The sequence below is a fragment of the Scyliorhinus canicula genome, chromosome 9 (genome assembly GCF_902713615.1).
Source record: "Scyliorhinus canicula chromosome 9, sScyCan1.1, whole genome shotgun sequence".
NCBI lineage: Eukaryota > Metazoa > Chordata > Chondrichthyes > Carcharhiniformes > Scyliorhinidae > Scyliorhinus > Scyliorhinus canicula.
Genome location: NC_052154.1, coordinates 74,850,030 through 74,869,642, shown reverse-complemented (window position 1 = coordinate 74,869,642; position 19,613 = coordinate 74,850,030). Strand labels below are relative to the sequence as shown.

At 46.8% G+C, this 19,613-nt stretch overlaps 1 protein-coding gene across 3 annotated transcripts in view; it reads right to left on the bottom strand.

Moving 5' to 3' along the window:
* Positions 1-1,247: 1,247 nt before the first annotated feature.
* tradd (tnfrsf1a-associated via death domain) overlaps positions 1,248-19,613 on the bottom strand; it is a 56,595-nt gene continuing 38,229 nt past the window's right edge. For all 3 annotated transcript variants that reach the window (XM_038806932.1, XM_038806933.1, XM_038806934.1), the window contains exons 3-5: positions 17,645-17,913; positions 5,523-5,778; positions 1,248-5,171 (exon numbers count right to left, since the gene is read on the bottom strand). In XM_038806932.1, coding sequence (XP_038662860.1) covers positions 4,876-5,171; positions 5,523-5,778; positions 17,645-17,913 — 821 coding nt within the window. In that variant the 3' untranslated portion in view covers positions 1,248-4,875. The remainder of the gene's footprint in view (positions 5,172-5,522; positions 5,779-17,644; positions 17,914-19,613) is intronic.

The following is a 19,613-nucleotide window of genomic DNA, read 5'->3' as shown; positions in this document are numbered from 1 at the left end:
GGCTCCTCCAATGGAACCTGTTGGATGAAGGTGAAGCCTTCCGTGGTCAGAAAGCATGGAGTCTCCATCTGTCCAAAGTTCTGAATTTTTTCCTGTAAAATTTTATCAAATAACCCCCCCTCCGAACTTGTAAAAAAAAACATAAAATGAGTAAAATAAATGAAAAAGAAAATGAATAAACCCATCCCCGAACTTGTACAAAAAAAACGAATAAAATAAATGAAAAAAAAAACTAAATGAATAAAATAAATTAATAAAAACCACTGCCGAACTTGTAAAACAAAAAGTTGCAACCGTTTAAAAAAATAGCGGCTGCATTGCGTATGCGTGCCCGATTCATGCGCGCATGCGCAATTCGGCCAAATTTTTAACGTGCGCATTCCGTGAACATGTTAAAAAAAATTTGCCCGCATTGCGCATGCGATGATCGGCGCGCATGCGCAATGCAGCCGAATATATATATTTTTTATAACATGTTCGCGGCCACTTGCAGCTGCCGTTATGAAAAGCCGGCTGCTGCGCGGGGATTTGCCCGTTCGGGAGCGCTGCGGACAACGGCTCCGCGACCCTTCCGACACCCACCCACGACCCATCCGCGGGCCGTCTTCCCGACTTTGAAGAACACTGATCTATCGGGTCTTCCTAACAAAGTGCATAACTTCACATTTTCAGACGTGGTATTCTGTATAATCTGTCACTGTGATGTTGTTTGAAGGATACATATTGGCTAGGACATCAGGTAGATCGCCCTTCTCCTCTGCAATTTAGTGTCATGGAATCTTTTATGCGTCATGGGTCCAGCCAAGAATGCCTCATCTGAAAAACGGCACCTGCACCAGTGCAGCACTCCCTCAGTACTGCACTGGAATGTTGGCCTTGATTTTTTGTGCTCCCGTCCAGGAGTGTGACTTGAAGCTGGAACGTTTTGTCTCAGAGTTAATACGCCACCACGGAGTCACAGCTAACACAATCTGAATGGAGTAATGCAAAAAAACTGTAAATCCGAGTAGTAGACTGATGTCCTGGGGTTCATACACTGGAGGAGTTGGACACCACCGTCTGTAGCACCATGCATCTGGAAAGCCTTGACAACATTTTCAAGTGAAACTATATCACAATGCCTATGGATAGGCTGGACGGAGTTAGAGGTGGTGAGCTAATTCAGGGGTCCAGATGGCATAAACCATTAGACAAAAGATCCTCTATGGTACACAGCAATGATTTAACAGAAAACAATCACCGCAATATTGAATTTAACAGATCAGATTTTATTTGCTCGTGTATAAATGAAATTTGTATTTGCAGAGCATTTCAAGCACAAAACCCAAAACATATGCAGCACATGGTACATTGCTCTCTTTTAAATAGAACATGAAGAAGCAAACATGACACAGACAGCATTTCTTGAAAATTGCATGTGTTTCTCCAGTTGAGAACATACCATGCTGAATCTCTATACCTTTCGGTTCTCATTTTGCCATCAGTGGAATTGATTGAAAAGATATATTCATTTGGCTATGAAATGGCATCTCAATGAGCATCTGGAATACTGACAATACAAATGAGGACATCAGTGCAGTTTGAATAGAATCAGATGAGTATAAAACACACACAGCTCATACAGGGGAGGTTCATACACTTAACACAAATATTACAGGTAAACAAATAGGTGAGATTTCAAACCAAGTTTCCAAACTCTCAGACTCATTGCTTTAAACAATGGGGGAACTGGGATAAGCAGTAGTCTTTCTCCTTCAGGATCTGGATTTAGACCCAGCCCAGAGTGATTGTCTACTGTGTTTCTTTGGGCCCAATGTAAAATAAGTTTGGGCAGGAATAATATTCTAGGCCCTAGTTTAAAACTACCCAATTGGCACTAAGTTGACAAACCCACCCAGAGATCCCATGTGATGCCTGGAGCAGCAAAGTGTCACATTGTTGTTGTACAGGGTGCCCGTTTAATTGAGGTCACAACAATGTTGAGGCCGAGACGGCTTTACTTTTCACGAGCGTGTAATGTATGTTTGATGCAGATACTGGGTATCATTAAAGAGGTCATAAAATAAACAGCTTTCATCTTAGAGGAAAGGGTAAACTGCAGTGCATGGATGGCTGACGTTTTTTAATAGAAGTGAAAGACACAAGGAGCCAACTGATACAACCTGTCATACCCAAAGGGGAACAAAAATACTTGCATTTAGATAGCATCTTTCACAGCCCCAGGTCATCCCAAAGTGCTTCATAGCCAATGAAGTGATTTTTTTTTTTAAGTAGTCACTTGCATAATGCAGGAAACAGCAGCCGAGTTGAGCACAGCAAGGTTTCAGCAACAGCTATGTGCTAATAATCTGGGAATCTGTTTTATGTGATCTTGGTTGGGGGATACGTATTGGCCAGGACACCAGGCCAATACTTATCCCCCACTTCTTCAAATAGTGCCGTGAGATCTTTTATATCCACCCTCAAGAGGGCAGGTGGGGTCTTGGTTAATGTCTCATCTGAAAGAATGCAACCCCGGCACTGCAACACTCCCTTGACACTAGAATGAAGTGACAGCCTGCATTATAATGTGTGTCTCTCTAGTGTGGGACTTGAACCAATGATCTTCTGACTCACTGACAAGAGAGCTACTACTGAGCCCCAGCTGCACTCAAGTTGCATCCTGATACTGAGGGTACAGAAAAGTCACTTTCTAAGACAGAAGGATATGAAAAATCAATGTCAGAGCAGGCTGGTTTTGTGTACCTCCAGGGCTTTAGTTACCATGCAACGCAAGAGCATTTTGTCTTGATGCCCTCTGGACTAGAGATTATTGTACGCAAGGATGAATAAAAACACGTCAGAAGTACTCTTTAGGATTGAGTTTCCTGTCCCAATAACTCAATCTTCTGGCAATATTCTATTGCTCATTAAATGAACCATCACCTCTGGGGCTCTGCTACAATAGCACAATAAACCAGATGTAATTCCCACTGGAATCATTACCACCAATTATTGGGTGGTCATTACCATGTATCACTGAGTACTGAAAAAAAACGGCCAAAAGTTCTTCCAGATCCATTAGTTGGGAGTTCTTTGTTTTTGAGCAGACCCTCAGCATGGGAAGTTCCAATGTTTCCTTCTCTTCGTCTATGATCAGGCCCACGGATCTACCATGACCGAGCACACTAACGTCCAGGGAGTTTTCAAGGTGTTTTGGGGATTTCATTCCACACGTAATACATTTTTCTGGGATAATTGCCTGTAATAAATAAACAAAATTGCAAGGGACCAGCTGGCACATTAGTGGGCTCTTACTAGGGTGGACCCAATGGTTTGCACTAGCTGCAGTGTGCAAATCTCAGCAAAATGCTGCATTCGTTTTTTTTAAGTCAGGTGTTCGAGATTGCAAACTGTCCCATCTAATCTATCTGCGACTGTGGTACAGACAAGCCTGCTTAAGGATGAACATGTCGTATAGTATATGAATCTTACAGAATTTAATAATAATAATCGTTTATTGTCACAAGTAGGCTTCAACGAAGTTACTATGAAAAGCCCCAAGTCGCCACATTCCGGCACCTGTTCGGGGAGGCCGATACGGAAATCAAACCTGCGCTGCTGGCCTTGTTCTGCATTACGAGCCAGCTGTTTAGCCCACTGTGCTAAACCAGCCCCATGTAATTTCAAATGTAGTTCAAATGGGTGGAAAGGAGGGGAAAAGGTGTCTTGATCCGAATATCTTCATGCATGTTATCATCTTTAAAAAGCATTGCAGTAAAAGCGAGGAGTGGAACTTTTCCATTTCAGCCCTCATCCACCACTACCAGAAGAGCTCCAGCATGGCTAACAACAGAATTAAAGCTCCAAAACCATTGTACCATGTCCCACACCCCCAACTAAACACCTGATCCCCAATCCCAGAAGAGTAGCCCATATTATCCTTGGCCTGTCAAGAGTACCAGGTCGCAGACTGTGTGCTGCAGGCCTATTACCCACCAGGGATTGTAAAGCAACTGCCCAGATTTATTGCACATAGCTATAATAATAATCTTTATTGTCACAAGTAGGCTTACATTAACACTAATGAAGTTACTGTGAAAAGCCCCTAGTCGCCACATTCCGGCACCTGTTCGGGTACACAGAGGGAGAATTCAGAATGTCCAAATTACCTAGCAGCACATCTTTCAGGACTTGTGGGAGGAAGCCGGAGCAAACCCACACAGACACGGGGAGAACGTGCAGACACCGCACAGACAGTGACCCAAGCCAGGAATCAAACCTGGGACCCTGGCGCTGTGAAGTGACAGTGCTAACCACTATACTGCCATACTGCTGGCAGAAGAGACTTTCATCTCATGAACTGATATTGACTTGGCCGCCTACTCTAAAACAAACTCAGGACAAAACTGATGATCTTGGCTCTGATCAGGATTTAAAAAAAAAAATCTTATAAAAATTTGCACTGCAGATCTTGACTCAGGTCTTTCTGCATAACTACTGGTTAAAAACAGAATTCATCATTCTGAAGTATACTCAATACAATTGTGTGCAGATACTTTTGTCTGGTTTGCAATGAATATGCATGTTGGCTTGCAAATCAAACTAGAAAATATTGTCTAGTATGCAATAAAATATATAAATGCAAAAATGCTGACAAGGCGCAATGAATCTTTAAAAAATAAACTGCTTTTGAACTCCGAAGGAAGTGGACTGCCTTCAATGCAAGACATTCCTCAGTCATAAATGATGAGATTAAGAAATGGCTTTGATCAGATGGAATGATTAATGCTGATGTAAGTAATAAAATTTGTCATCTGCCCATAATTTCCCTTCAGTTTAACACCTCATCATGAAACATTTTGTTGTCTTCCCTCAATTGCACCAATCTCATAATTAATTATTCGGGGTGTTCAGCAACTGCTCAACAACCCCAACCAGTTCACTTTCCTCCAATGCTCTAATCAGCCGACTCATTGTAGCTTTCTTCCCTTCGCACTGAACAAACTTGATCAACATTTGGTATGCCTGCTCATACAATCCTTCCCGCTCGTACTCAAAGGCTATATTGTCGATGGCGGGATCCCGAAGACCCCGGCAGGTCTTCTGTAACATGCGGCCGACCTGCTTCCAGTTCCTGCCCACTGCTTTGGCAAAGGTGTAGTGATCCTGTGCCCTCAAAACATGGTCATCTGGGGTGAAGAGATAACAAAACAGGTTTTTCCTTTTAAGAAACCCACATTATCGAGCTGGATGATTAAATTCAATCTCTGTATCTTATTGCTGCTGTGCAAGCATTTATTTGGAAATAAACCAAACCATTAAATGTATCTAACATGCTTTGGTCAGACTGCATTGTATTTATCAGCTTTATAAAAGGGGCAGGAAGACTATGCCAGGTTATTGAAAATGTGATAACATCCACTGAGGAATACACAACTCTTAATTAAATTGACGTAGCAGCCATGAGAAAATGATAGCAATGATTCTCCATTAACCTACAGGTAGTTTTCAATAACTACAGACTTGGAGGTGACACTCACCAAAAAAAACACCCTGAAATTCAAAACGGTCAGTTGATCGAAGTGAGCTTCCATTTGCTTGTATTGAAGACGGAGAAGATGGAGACAGATTTGATGAACCTGGTGAGGATGGCGATAGGGTTGAGGCTGTTGGTGATATTTCTGAATTAGTGCTGCATAGTGTTCCAGAGTTCTGGCAGTTTGAATTGTATTCAAGGACCAGCCGCCTAATGTCTTCTTCCAATCTGCTGACTTCATCATCGCGGAGATGGTTAGGCTGAAATATATTTTGGGAAAAAATTGAATTATTAAAAGGCCAGACTCAGACCTATAAAGAAAATGAATAATAATAATCTTTATTATTGTCACAAGTAGGCTTACATTAACACTGCAATGAAGTTAATGTGAAAATCCCCTAGTTGCCACACGCCAGCGCCTGTTCGGGTACACTGAGGGAGAATTCAGATTGTCCAATTAACCTAACAGCATATCTTTCGGGACTTCTGGGAGCACCCGGAGGAAATGCACGCAGACTCGGGGTGAATGTGCAGACTCCACACAGACAGTGACCCAAGCCGGGAATCGAACCTGGGACCCTGGCGCTGTGAAGCAACAGTGCTAACCACTCTGCTACATCAGGCTTTACACTGTCCTCGCAGCAGTCACCTGATACTGAATATTGGGCACATCAGCGAGGCAATGTTAGAGGACAGAATGAAAGTTCACAGCCACTTAAACAAGGAGGAAGCTTACTTTCTTTTGAAACAACTAGATGTAGTTTGCTCCCACGGAGCAATTAAAGCAAATTTTAAAACTCAAATTTTTATAGTGCCTTTCACTGCTCATCCCAAAGTGGTTTACTGTGAAATTGAGTCATGAATGATACTTCACAGGCAGTGGCTGCTCAGCTCACTGTGCTACTCCGGTAGAGTCATCCAATTAGGTCTGCTCTTTCCCAAAACATTTAAAATATTTCCCTTCAAGAATTTGTCCAATTACTTTTTTAAAAAGTTACTCCTGAAACCATTTCCGCCACCCTTTGCTGGGAATGTTTTATAGATTAGGGCTTTTCAAACTGCGGGTCATGACCCACGAACGGGTTGTGGGCGGGTGTCAGGAGAGTCAGAGTGATCAGTTGTGGCGTTCCAGATCACAGGAGAAATGCCCAACAGCCACGACCGGCTTTTAAAAATGAGCTTAAGAGCACATTGTGTCCGGTCTTTGAGGCCTGGGGTTGGTCGGAGATGCTGGCAACTGGTCTTGCGTTGTCCTGTCATTGATGCTCGTCGAGCACGAGTTGGAAGCAGCTGAACCTATTGGGTCGACATCTCCCATCGGAGCCTGTTTCTTGCTGCCTGTGCGTCTGGGCGACAGTGTTACAGAGTTGATGCGCATCGTTGATAAGAGTTTTGGAGGGATACTGAATGCTACTCGACGATCTGGTCATGGCTTTGGCCGTTCCATGTTTGGTGTTATTATCCTGCAGTTCATCAATAATCCTGAACTTCATTCCTTTGCGACCATGCCATTGATTTTACGTTATTGACTTTTTTCCTCAATAATCCTGAACGTCTGGACGCGGTGGTCGTCTGTTATGGTAAAAAAACTATACCGAGTTGGTAGACATGAAGCTTGTAGATAGTCTTGTTTTTTTTCTCTTATGTGCTGTAATCCTTGTATTTACAAAGTGGGAGTACATTTTAGATACCCCTCACCTTGTTTGCAGAGGTGTCATGGTAGGCTGGTGGGTGGGTGGTTTGGTTATGTAAGTCCTCACTATGTATGAGGAAAACCCCCAGTTAGAACTATTTGTATTGTTTGGTTTTGTATTTTCGTTACTTTGGGTTTATGGAATCCGTGCTTTTTCCTATAAAAGTCCGGACAGCTAATGTGTCCTAGAGAAGACTGGGTTCCTTGTGATTATTCTTGATGGGTGTCTCGACGAATCTTCCTCTCCTTGTGGATGGGGTCTCCTTGGCGGAGGATGGCGTGAATCTTCTAGTGTTGATGGGGAGGGTGCGCTGCCTCGGATGTGGTCCGAGAGGAGCGAGTAGTGAATCCTGGTATGATGTGGGTAACCTTGATTTCTTGACTCCTAAGAGAGTGGGTGTATGGTCCCAGGCCAGGTCTTGTACTGTGGTCGGTATCCTGTTGTTCCCTTATGATTGGGAGGTTTCTTCTCGGCCAGAATGTCCTGAGTGAGGTTTTGAAGGTTTCCCCTTCTTGTCTTGTGGTAAGGGGCGTGCACCAGGGAACCATGTGCTTCGGGCTGTATTTGGTCCCTGTTATCCTGAGATCCTCTGCTTTTGGTGGTACCTTTTCTTAATCCTTTCATTGCTAGTTCTGTTGGGAGATGCTGACCACTTTGATTATAATCCGAACCAATTGTACAAATATGTACTGGTCTTCCCTATAGTTATGCGGATTGATGATCATTCTGTGTTGTGGAAGAGTTGGGGGATCTGTTGTGTGTAGTGGTTATATGTAACATTCTTTTAGAACTTGTATCATTGTAAATTCTTTCTGTAATTACGGTATTTGTTTTTTTGAGGTTAAAGAATCGTTAACTGGTTCCTGCAAAGGATGTGTTATTGATGCCTCTGGTCTGACTGGAGCTGGGACAGATGTGTTCTGGTGTGCGCCGTAACATGGTGCGAAGATTTTATCCCGGACTCTGTTGAGCACTCACTGTGGGAAGGTGTGCGTAATTTTACCACGTTTTTATGGCCTTTTTCTCCTCTCGCTCTTTCTCCAGTGTATCCATATGGTGCATATGGAGATGCTAAGCTTGATGATTGTCCTGAACCGTCTGTATTGTTGTTCTCCTGGCCTCTTCTGTAATTACGTTGAGACATTTATGCTGTACAGAACCAATCTTGAAGTTTTGTTGCATTATTTGTCAAAATGGAAAAACATCAATAAAAATATACATTAAAAAAAAATTGTACAATGAACTCTATTGAATCTGTCCGAGAGGTTTAACATCTCATCCAAAAGATGGCACCTCTAATAATGTAGCATTCCCACAGTACTGCACTGGAATGTCAGCCGAGCAGCCTAGATTTTCGTCCTGGTATTGGATTTACTGACTTTGAAATTAGAGCGCCAACATCAAGCCATGGCTGACAGCGAAATCATCTATTTTGTCCACATAATATTTTATTTTTCCCTTTGTAAATAATACTGAAGACAAAAACAAAGAAATCATGTTAAATCTCTGGTCCAGCCTCAGCTGGAGTAACATGTAGAAGTCTGGTCTCCACAATTTGAGGATGTCAAAGCCTCGACAAGGGTCTCTTTGGCGATCACGAGCTAACAAATATGATTGCCCATCTAAGAAACACAGTGTCGTTGGTCATGGGTTCTGTGGGCCTTTGCGTGACTGATGAGACCGATCGTAGGCCCTGCATCTTTTTTTTAAACAAACAATTCTAATGAGGTAGTTTTTGGCATTACCAACAGCAACAGTATAAAAACAATGTACAAAGAACAATAAACATAGTGAAATCACCGACTCCCATCCCGCCAAGAGCCGCCTAATTGACTCCCTATTCTACGCTCCCCTAAACCCCCCCCCCCCCCGCTGATGATTAATTCTCCACGAAGAAGTCTATGAATGGTTGCCACCTCCGGGCGAACCCTAACAGTGACCCTCTCAAGGCGAACTTAATCTTCTCTGGGCTGAGAAAGCTCGCCATGTCGGTTAACCAGGTCTCCGACTCCGACTTCGGGAGCTTGGAGTCCCTCCAAGTTAGCAGTCTCCGTCTCCGGGCTACCAGGGAAGCAAAGGCCAGAACGTCTGCCTCTTTCTCCTCCCGGATTCCCAGGTCTTCTGACACCCCGAAAATCGCCACCTCTGGACTCATTACCACCCTCGTTTTCAAAACTCTGGACATGGCATCCGCAAACCCCAGCCAATATCCCCTACGTTTTGGACAGGCCCAGAACACGTGAACATGGTTCGCTGGTCCTCCCGCACATTTTACACACCTGTCCTCCACCCCAAAGAATCTACTCATCCGGGCCACTGTCATGTGGGCCCGGTGGACCACCTTGAATTGGATCAAGCCGAGCCTGGCTCATGATATGGTCGCGTTGACCCTGCTCAACGCGTCCGCCCATAAGCCACCCTCCCTCCCACCACCAAGCTCCTCCTCCCACTTACGCTTCAGCTCCTCGGTCTGCGTCGCCTCCGCCCCCATGGGTTCTTTGTAGGTGTCCGAGACGCTCCCCTCTCCCACCCATCCCCTAGACACTACCCTATCCTGGATCCCCCTTAGTGGCTGGAGTGGGAAGGATGATACCTACCTGCGCAGAAAATCCCGCACCTGTAAATATCTAAATTTATTCCCCCTTGCCAACCCAAACGTCTCCTCCAGCACCCTCAAGCTAGGGAAGCTCCCCATCCTCTCAATTCCCACCCGTTGCCATACTCGGAATGCCCCCATCCAAGCTCCCCAGGGCAAACCAGTGGTTGTCACATATTGGGGACCAGACCGATGCTCCCACTGCTCCAACGTACCTCCTCCACTGATCCCGAGATCCTCCAGGCTGCCACCACTATGGGGCTGGTGGGGTACCTCGGCAGCAGGAATGGCAGAGGTGCCATTATCAACGCCCCCAGACTGGTGCCCCTACATGAAGCTGCCTCCATCCGCTCCCAAACCGACCTCACCCCCACCACCCAATTCCTTATCATCGCTATGTTAGCTGTCCAGTAATAATTACTGAAATTCGGTAGTGCAAGCCCTCCCTCCCCCCGATTCTGCTCGAGCATCACCTTCTTCACTCGCGGGACTTTCCCGCCCACACAAAGCCCAGGATGATTTTATTAACCCTCTTAAAAAAGGACCTCGGGATGAAAATTGGGAGACGCTGAAATACAAATAAAAATCTCAGTAGGACCATCATTTTGACCATCTGCACTCTCCCAGCTAACAACAGCGGGAGCGCATCCCATCTCCAAAACTCATCCTTCATTTGTTCAACCAACCGGGACGAGTTCAACTTGTGTAACCGGCCTCAGTCGCGCGTCACTTGTATCCCTAAGTACCTGAAACTGTCCCCTACTAACCTAAAAGGCAGCTCCCTCGCCTGGACTACAACCATCTGAATATTTGTCATATTCAGTTTATACCCCGAAAACCCCAAAATCGTCATAATTTCACCTATCCCTGGATCTGACACGTACAAGAGCAGGTCGTCCGCGTACGGCGAGACCCTATGTTCCACTCCCCCTCCTGAACCAGCCCATTGAAGCTCTCAGAGCAATTGCCAGCGGCTCTATAGCTAACGCAAACAGCAGTGGGGAGAGGGGGCACCCCTGTCTTGGCCCCGGTACAGTCTAAAATAGTCCGAGGTCAGCCGATTCATCCTTACACTAGCCTCCGGGGCCTCGTACAACAGCCTGACCCAGTTGATAAAGCCCCTACTGAACCCAAATCGTCCCAGCACCTCCCATAGATAGTCCCACTCCACCCGGTCGAACGCCTTTTCTGCATCCAATGCTACAACTACCTCAACCTCCCTACTCTCCAGGGGCATCAATCATATTGAGCAGCCTTCTTATATTGGCCACCAACTGCCTGCCCTTGACAAACCCGGTTTGATCCTCCATAATCACATCCAGCACACAATCTTCAGTTCTGGAGGCCAAAGTTTTGGACAGCAACTTGGTGTCCACATTAAGCAGTGAGATCGGCCAATATGACCCGCATATCTCCGGGTTCTTGTCCTGCTTCAATATCAACGAAATAGTGGCCTGTGACATCGTCGGGGGCAGCACCCCTCCGACCTTTGCCTCATTGAAAACCTTGACCAGCAGCAGCCCCAAAATCCCAGAGAACGTTTTATAGAACTCCACCGGGTACCTGTCCGGCCCGGGGCTTAACCGACTGCGTTGCCTTCAAGCCCTCAACTATTTCTTCGGCCCTAACGGGGGCCCCCAGCCCATCCACCAGCTCCCGACCCACCCAGGTCAGTCCATCCAAAAAGCGTCTCATCCTCTCCGGCCCCGTGGGGGGTTCTGAACAATACAGCCTACTGTAAAAGTCCCTGAACACCCTATTTACCCTGCCGACTCCCCAACCAAGTTCCCATCCCCATCAACCACCCTCTCTATTTTTCTGGCCGCCTCTCCCTTCCTAAGCTGCTGTGCAAGCATTCTACTGGCCTTCTCCCCATGTTCGTAAAACGCACTCCTCGCCTAAGCTGCTCCACCACCTTGCCTGTGGACAACACTCCGAACTCAGCCTGCAGCTTCTGACGCTCCATTACGAGCTCCGCCTCCTGGGTCACTGCATACCTCCTGTCTATCTATAAGATCTCCTTAACCAGTCGGTCTGTTTCTGTCCTATCCGTCCTGTCCCTATAAGCCCGGATCGAAATCAGCACCCCTCTCACCACTGCCTTCAGCGCCTCCCAGACCACCGCTGCTGAGACTCCCCCCCGTGCCATTAACCTTCAGGTAATTCTGCATGCACTTCCTCAGCCTCTCGCACACCGCCTTGTCTGCCAACAACCACACAGCCAACCTCCACTGCAGGCACTATCTCTCACTAACCTGCAGTTTCACCCAGTGTGGGGCATCATCCGAAATAGTGATGGCCGAATACCCCGTGTCCACCACCCTTGCCTGAAAATCCCTGCTCAAAATGAAAACCTTGTGAACATGCAAATAAAAAGAAAACTCCTTCCCCGTCAGCTGCCTAAACCTCCATGGGTCGACCCCCCCATCTGCTCCATGAACCCAATCAGTTCCTTTACCATTGCTGGCACCCTCCCCGTTTTCGAACACGACCGGTCCAGGCCGGGGTCGATTACTGTATTAAAATCACCTCCCATAACCAGCTTGTGCGAATCCAGGTCAGGTATCTTCCCTAGCAACCTCATCCCAATTTGGCACGCAAGGAGCTGCATCTTTGACCGCACATGGCAGGGGTTTCTGGGAGGTAGGATTGGACCTTGTATTTGATACTGCTGGCATTCCTTTCTCGGGCTCCTTTTCTAGGCCTCCTCTTGCAGTCAGGTATTCTCGAAGAACTGTATCCCTTCAGTCAGGAGGTTCTTCCAGGTCGTCTCTTCTGAGCAAGGGTCCCCCAGGCATTAACGTCTATGTTGCATTAATTGAGGTAACACTTCAATGTGTCTTTGAAGCACTCCTCCTCTAGTTCAGGTGCCTTCCTTGATGTGTATGAAGACTTGCTTTAGCAATTGGGACTCTGGCAACCTAACCTCCAGCCCAGCGGAGTTCGTTTTGGATGGTCATGGTTTCGATGCTGGTGCTCATGACACCTTGGAGGATGACGATGTTAGTTCATCTGTCCTCCCAGTTCACGTGGAGAATCAGTATACAGAGCGTTTATGGCACCTCTCCAGGGCCTTGAGGTGGCGTCTGTGCATAGTCCAGATTTCTGAGCCACATAAAAGATTTGGGAGGACGATTGCCTTGTACACGAGTATCTTAGTTTCAGCATAGATGATACTAAGACTCTCATCCTTAGGCGTCCGAAAGCGGAGATCGCGGATTGGATACGATTTTGGATCTCAACGTCAATGTCAGCCTTAGATAAATGGGGAAATGTTCCACATGTGAGAGGGTCCCTCCATTGATCTTGTTGGAGGGAAAACTGGATCTTGCCCTGAGGCGGGTTGGTAAATGACTAGGATCTTCTTGAGGTTGAGGTTGAGACCAATTCGTCAGTGTGCTTCCATAGCATAGCTTGGAGATTTTCTTCTGAGAGAGCAGAGATGGCGCTGACATGCGCATACTGAATTTCCACGAGCAATGTCAGTCTCGCTTTCTTCTTGGATTTCAACTGGTTGAGGTTGAAACGTTTTCTGTCCATCCTGTAGATGATGTCTACTCCATTGGGAAGCTTGTTCTTGATAAGATGAAGGATGGTGGCAAGCAAGATGGAGAAAAGGGCAGGGGCGATGACGCGTCCTTGCTTGACACCAGTCTTGACCTCTAAGGTTTCTGTCTTACTTATGGTGAGGACTGTTGATGACATCTTGTCATGGAGGAGTCGGAGGATGTTGATGAATTTCTCTGGGTATCCAGCCTTTGACTGGGTCTTCCAAGTTATTGCGGGAGGCATGGGGAGAAATAGCTGGGGCCTTAACAGATATCTTCACATCCTCTTTGACCACAGGCAATGTCCCAGAGGACTGGAGAATAGCCAATGTTATTCCCTTGTTTAAGAAAGGAAGCAGGGATAATCCAGCAAGTTATAGACCGGTGTGCCTGACATCAGTGGTGGGGAAGCTTTTTACAAAGATACCGAGGGACAGGATATATGCACATTTGGAGAAAAATGGGCTGGTTAGTGACAGGCATTAAGGTTTTTTCCGGGGAAGGTCATGTCTCACTAACTTGATTGAGTTTTTTGAAGAGGTGACAAAGAAATTTGATGAGGGAAGGGCTGCGGCTGTCATTTTTATGGACTTTAGTAAGGCATTGACAAGGTCCCACATGGGAGACTGGTAGAAAAAGTAAAATCACATGGGATTTTGGAGTGGGCTGGCTAGATGGATTCAGAACTGGCTTGGTTAGAGAAGACAGAGTGTAGCGGTGGAAGGGTGTTTTTCAGAATGGAGATCTGTAGCTAGTGGTCTTCCACAGGGATCAGTGTTGGGACCTCTGTTGTTTGCAGTGTACATAAATGATCTGGGGGAAAATGTGGGTGGTCTGATTAATAAGTTTACGGATGACATAAAGATTGGCGGTGTTGCTGATAGTGCCGAGGATTGTCAGAGGATACAACAGGATAGAGATAGATTGGAGACTTGGGCACAGAAATGGTAGATGGAGTTTAATCCGGACAAATGAAAGGTGATGCATTTTGGAGAATCAAATCTAGATATGAATTATACTGTAAAATGGCAGAACCCTTTGGAACATTAACATACAGAGGGATCTGGGCGTGCAGGTCCACAGTTCCCTAAAAGTGGCAACACAGGTATATATCAGACCCAATAGAGGGGATGGAAGAAATTATGAGGATTCTTGGGGAATTTGGCTGGTTTTTGGGGTATGAGCTAAATATGGGGGAAAGAGATGTTTGCGGTCCAGGCGAGGCAATTGGGGGAGCTGCCGTTTAGGGTGGTCGGAGGAGGCTTTAGGTATCGAGGCATTCAAGTGGCGCGGGAATGGGACCGGCTGCATAAATTAAATCTGGCCCGGCTAGTAGACCGATTTCGAAGGACAATTTCCGAAGGAGGGACGCGCTTCTGTTGTCACTGGCTGGGATGGCGCAGACGGTGAAGATGACGGTCCTCCCGAGATTCCTGTTTGTGTTTCAATGTCTCCCCATCTTTATTCCGTGGTCCTTTTTTAAACGGGTCAACAAAGAGATCACTGGCTTTGTTTGCCGGGCAAGACCCCATGAGTAAGGAAGGTAAAGCTTGAGCAGAGTCGGGGAGAGGGCGGGCTGGCGCTGCCAAATTTTAGTAACAATTATTAGGCGGCGAATATAGCCATGATCAGGAAGTGGGTGGTGGGGGAGCGATCAGCATGTGAGCTAATGAATGCTGCTTCATGCAAGTGCACCAGTCTCATCCAGTTGGTAACTGCGCCTCTGCCGTGTCTGCCGGCACGGTACTCCACCAGCCTCGTGGTGGTGGCGGCCCTGAGAGTCTGAGGGCAATGGAGGAGACATGTGGGAGCAGCGAGAGCATCAGCCTAGTCCCCAATCTGTAATAATCACCGGTTTGCCCCGGGAAGTATGGATGGGGGGTTCCGGGTATGGCATAGAGCACCGATTGAGAGGATGGGGGATATGTTTATAGAGGGGAGCTTTCTGAGTATGAGTGCGCTGGAGGAGATGTTTGGGTTGGCGAGGGGAAACAAATTCAGGTATCTGCAGGTGCAGTGCTTCCCACGTAAACAGGTGTCAACCTTCCCGATCCCACTGCTAAGGGGCATTCAGGACAGGATAGTTTCCAGAGGATGGGAGCGTCTTTGACATTTACGAGGAACTTATGGGGTCAGAGGAGATGCAGACCGAGGAGCTGAAGCGCAAGTGGGAGGAGGAGCTGGGAGGAGAGATGGAAAATAGTCTATGGGCGGACACATTGAGTAGAGTAGGCTCAGCCTGATACAATTCAAGGTCGTTCATCGGGCTCACATAACAGTGGCCCGGATAAGCAGATTCTTTGGGGTGGAAGACAGGTGTGCAAAATGTGCGGGAGGACCAGCGAACCATGTCCACATGTTCTGGGCGTGTCCAAAGCTTAGGGGATTCTGGCAGGGGTTTGCAAATGTCATGTCCATGGTGTTAAAAACAAGGGTGGCACTGAGTCTGGAGGTGGCGATTTTCAGGGTGTCGGAAGACCTGGGAATCCCGGAGGAGACAGAGGCAGACGTTCTGGCCTTTGCTTCCCTGGTAGCCCGGAGACGGATACTATTAGCTTGGAGGGACTCAGAGCCCTCAAAGTCAGAGACCTGGCTATCGGATATGGCTAGCTTTCTCTGTTTGGAGAAAATCAAGTTCGCCTTGAGAGGGTCACTGTTCGGGTTCATCCGGGGGTGGCAACCATTCGACGACTTCATCCGCGGAAAATTAATCGTCAGCAGAAGGTTGGGGGGGGGAGGGTGTTAGTTTAGCTTAGAGTAGGGGGTTAATAAAGGTGGGACCTGTAAGGGAGGGTGCCGGCTTTTGCACTATGTGTATAGTTTCATGTACATTGTTTATTGTGTTGTTGATATAATACCAAAAATACCTCAATAAAATGTTTATTAAAAAAACATAAAAACAAGTGAGAACACAGGTGGGCAAGGTGATTCTGAAAGCCTATGGCATGCTTGCCTTTATCAGCTGGGGCATCGAGTACAGGAGTTGGGTAATCATGTTGCAGCTGTATAAAACCTTGGTTAGGCCGCATTTGAAGCATTGCAAGCAGTTCTGGTCACCACATTACCAGAAGCACGGGGAAGCTTTGGAGAAAGTGCAAAGATTCACAAGGATGTTGCCTGGTCTTGAGGGTGTTGGCCATGAAGAGAGGTTTGTTTTCACTGGAAAGACAGCAGCTGAGGGGAGACCTGATAGAGTTCTACAAAATTCTGAGAGGCATGGACAGGGTGGATAGTCAGTGGCTTTTTCCAAGGCTGGAAGTGTCAATTACAAGGGGGTACAGGTTCAGGACGAGAGGGGGAAAGTTTAAGGGAGATGTGCGGGGTAAGTTGCCACGCAGAGTGGTGGGTGCCTGGAACCGCACTGCAAGAGGATGTGGTGGAGGCAGGCACATTAGCAACATTTAAAAGGCATTTGGATGGGTACGTGAATAGGGAGGAAATAGAGGGATACGGACCGAGTAAGGACAGAAGGTTTAGTTAGAGCATCATGATTGACACAGGCTTGGACAGCCGAGGGCCTGTTCCTGTGCTGTACTTTTCTGATCAATGTAAGTATTCAAAATTATGAAGGGTTTTGATGAAGACGAAGCCTAAACAGGTAAGTGGGTTGACTGGATCACAGATTTAAAACAATTGAAACAAAAGAACCAGGGTGGAAATGAGGGAAAAAAATTTTCACAGAGGGTTGCTGAGGTCTGACGAGAAGTGGTGGAAACCGATTCCATACAAACTTTCAAAAGACAATTGGAATCATACTTGAAGAGAACTAATGTACACAGTTATGAGGACGAACGTGGGTCTACATTGGACAGCTCATTTAAAAGAGGTGGTCATGTGACAGCACACTAGCAGTGTCCCTGCCGCTGAGGCAGAAGCTCTGGGTTTAAGCCCCAACCCAAGACAGGACAGTCAAGGCAGGTACATTCATAGCATGGCCACATGGCAGGGGTAAGAGCAGGACAGGTTCCTGGTTAACCAATGTGATGGAAAGAAAATTAGATCCTCTGCTGTCACTAGCTATAGCTCTGGGATTACAACACGAGTGCAAGAGTGCAAGTTGGCACAACTACTCGGACTCTGGGATGGTGGTGGGAGGGGGAGTGAGGGGCTTAGTGGGCTCCCCCCATTTGGCCTAGGTGAATTGCAGATCTGCCTCCTTGGTTGAGATTGTGGCACTGTGGATTGGGACCCTCCAACAGGTGGAGAAATGAAGACACATTTAAAAGAGACAGTACATGACTGATTGACCAAATAGCCTTCTTTCTGTGCTGTAAAACTCTAGACCCACCTCATTCTCTTTGATGTGCTTTAGGCAGCTGTCTGGATTATCCAGAATATCATCCAATGTCACTGTACCAGCCTTCAGCTTCGTTGTGAAAGCAGTGTTGGGTATAAATTGGTTTTGAAAATGATACTCTAAAGCCTGCTGGAGTTTGTCATTTTTGTAACTGTGAAGAAACTTCCTGCATTTTCCTTCTTCCATAAATTTCAGCTGGAGTCCAAAGACACTTCCATAAATTTTCAGGATTTCATAACCTCCTGCACTGCCGGTAGCATCTGCAAAAGAATCAGTGGACATTAATAACCTGACAGGCACTCTTAATTGCCTTCCCTGCCGGCGTGTGTTTCAACGCTATCTGAGCCTCCTCCAGGCTCTGTGGCATCTCCAGTTCCTCCCACATTTCCTGCCCCACCTTGGGAAACTCCAAACCCCCCAGGAGCTCGTTCATCCTCCGGCAGCTCTGACCTATCCAACCTCTTATAAAAGGCCCTAAACATCCCATTCACCTTCTCCGGGGTAGAAACCAGTCTACCCTCCATATCCCTAACCTGAACAATCTCAGGGGCAGCACAATGGCAGCGGTTAGCACTGCTGCCTCATGGCGGTGAGGACCCGGGTTCGATCCCGGCCTGGGTCACTGGCCGTGTGAAGTTTGCACAGTCTCCCTGTGTCTCTGTGGGTCTCACCCCCACAAAACAAAAAAAGATGTGCAGGGTAGGTGGATTGGCCATGCAAATTGCCCCTTAATTGGAAAAAAATAATTGGGTGCTACATATTTTTTAAAAGCTTGAACAATCTCCCTGGCCATGTCCTGCCGCCTTAGTGAAAGTGAAAATCGCTTATTGTCACGAGTAGGCTTCAAATGAAGTTACTGTGAAGAGCCCCTAGTCACCACATTCCAGCGCCTGTTCGGGGAGGCTGTTACGGGAATCGAACCGTGCTGCTGGCCTGCTTGGTCTGCTTTCAAAGCCAGCGATTTAGCCCTGTGCTAAACAGCCCCTTAATTGAATTGGATTGGATTTGTTTATTGTCACGTGTACCAAGGTACAGTGAAAAGTATTTTTCTGCAAGCAGCTCAACAGATCATTAAGTACATGGGAAGGAAAGGGAATAAAAGAAAATACATAATAGGGCAACACAAGATATACAATGTTAAGCACTGGCATCGGATGAAGCATACAGGGGTGTAGTGTTAATAAGGTCAGTCCATAAGAGGGTCATTTAGGAGTCTGGTGACAGTGGGGAAGAAGCTGTTTTTGAGTCTATTCATGCGTGTTCTCGGACTTCTGTATCTCCTGCCCGATGGAAAAAGTAATAAGGGAGCCAAGAGACAGCTGGCCTTCTCCCAACACTCATGCACCTTTCCTTTCACCCGTCTCAATTGCCGCACGCCCTGTCCATGGAGAGAAAGTCAAACAGCATTCGCAGTTTCTTTCTGCACGCCAAAAGCTCCAGTGTTGGGTCCCTCGCATACCTACAATCCACTCCCAGTATCTCAACCATCAATTTCTGGCACTCCGCTCTCGCCTCCCCATCCACATGTGCCTTGCATGCTGCGATCTCTCCCCCGATCACCACCTTCAGCGCTTTCCACAAAATCGAGGGGGCGACCTCCCCATTATCATTATGTTCCACGTACTCCCGTATGGCACTTGAAATCCTGACACAGAACACCAAATCCAATAGCAGCCCAATGTCTAACCGCCATCCCCTCTGACGCTCCTGACCAACCTCCAACACCAAGTTCACCCCGGGGCATGATGGGAAATGACCACCGGCGTGTACTCAGCCTTCTTCACCCCAACTCGAAGAGTCCGACTCATAAAATAATCAATCCTCAAATACACCTTGTGTACCGGAGAAAAAAACGAGAACTCCTTCTCCCAGGATGCGTAAACCGCCACGAATCGTTTCCTTCCGTCTTCTCTATGAATGCAGACAATACCTTCACCATCCCAGCCGGGACCAACGATTT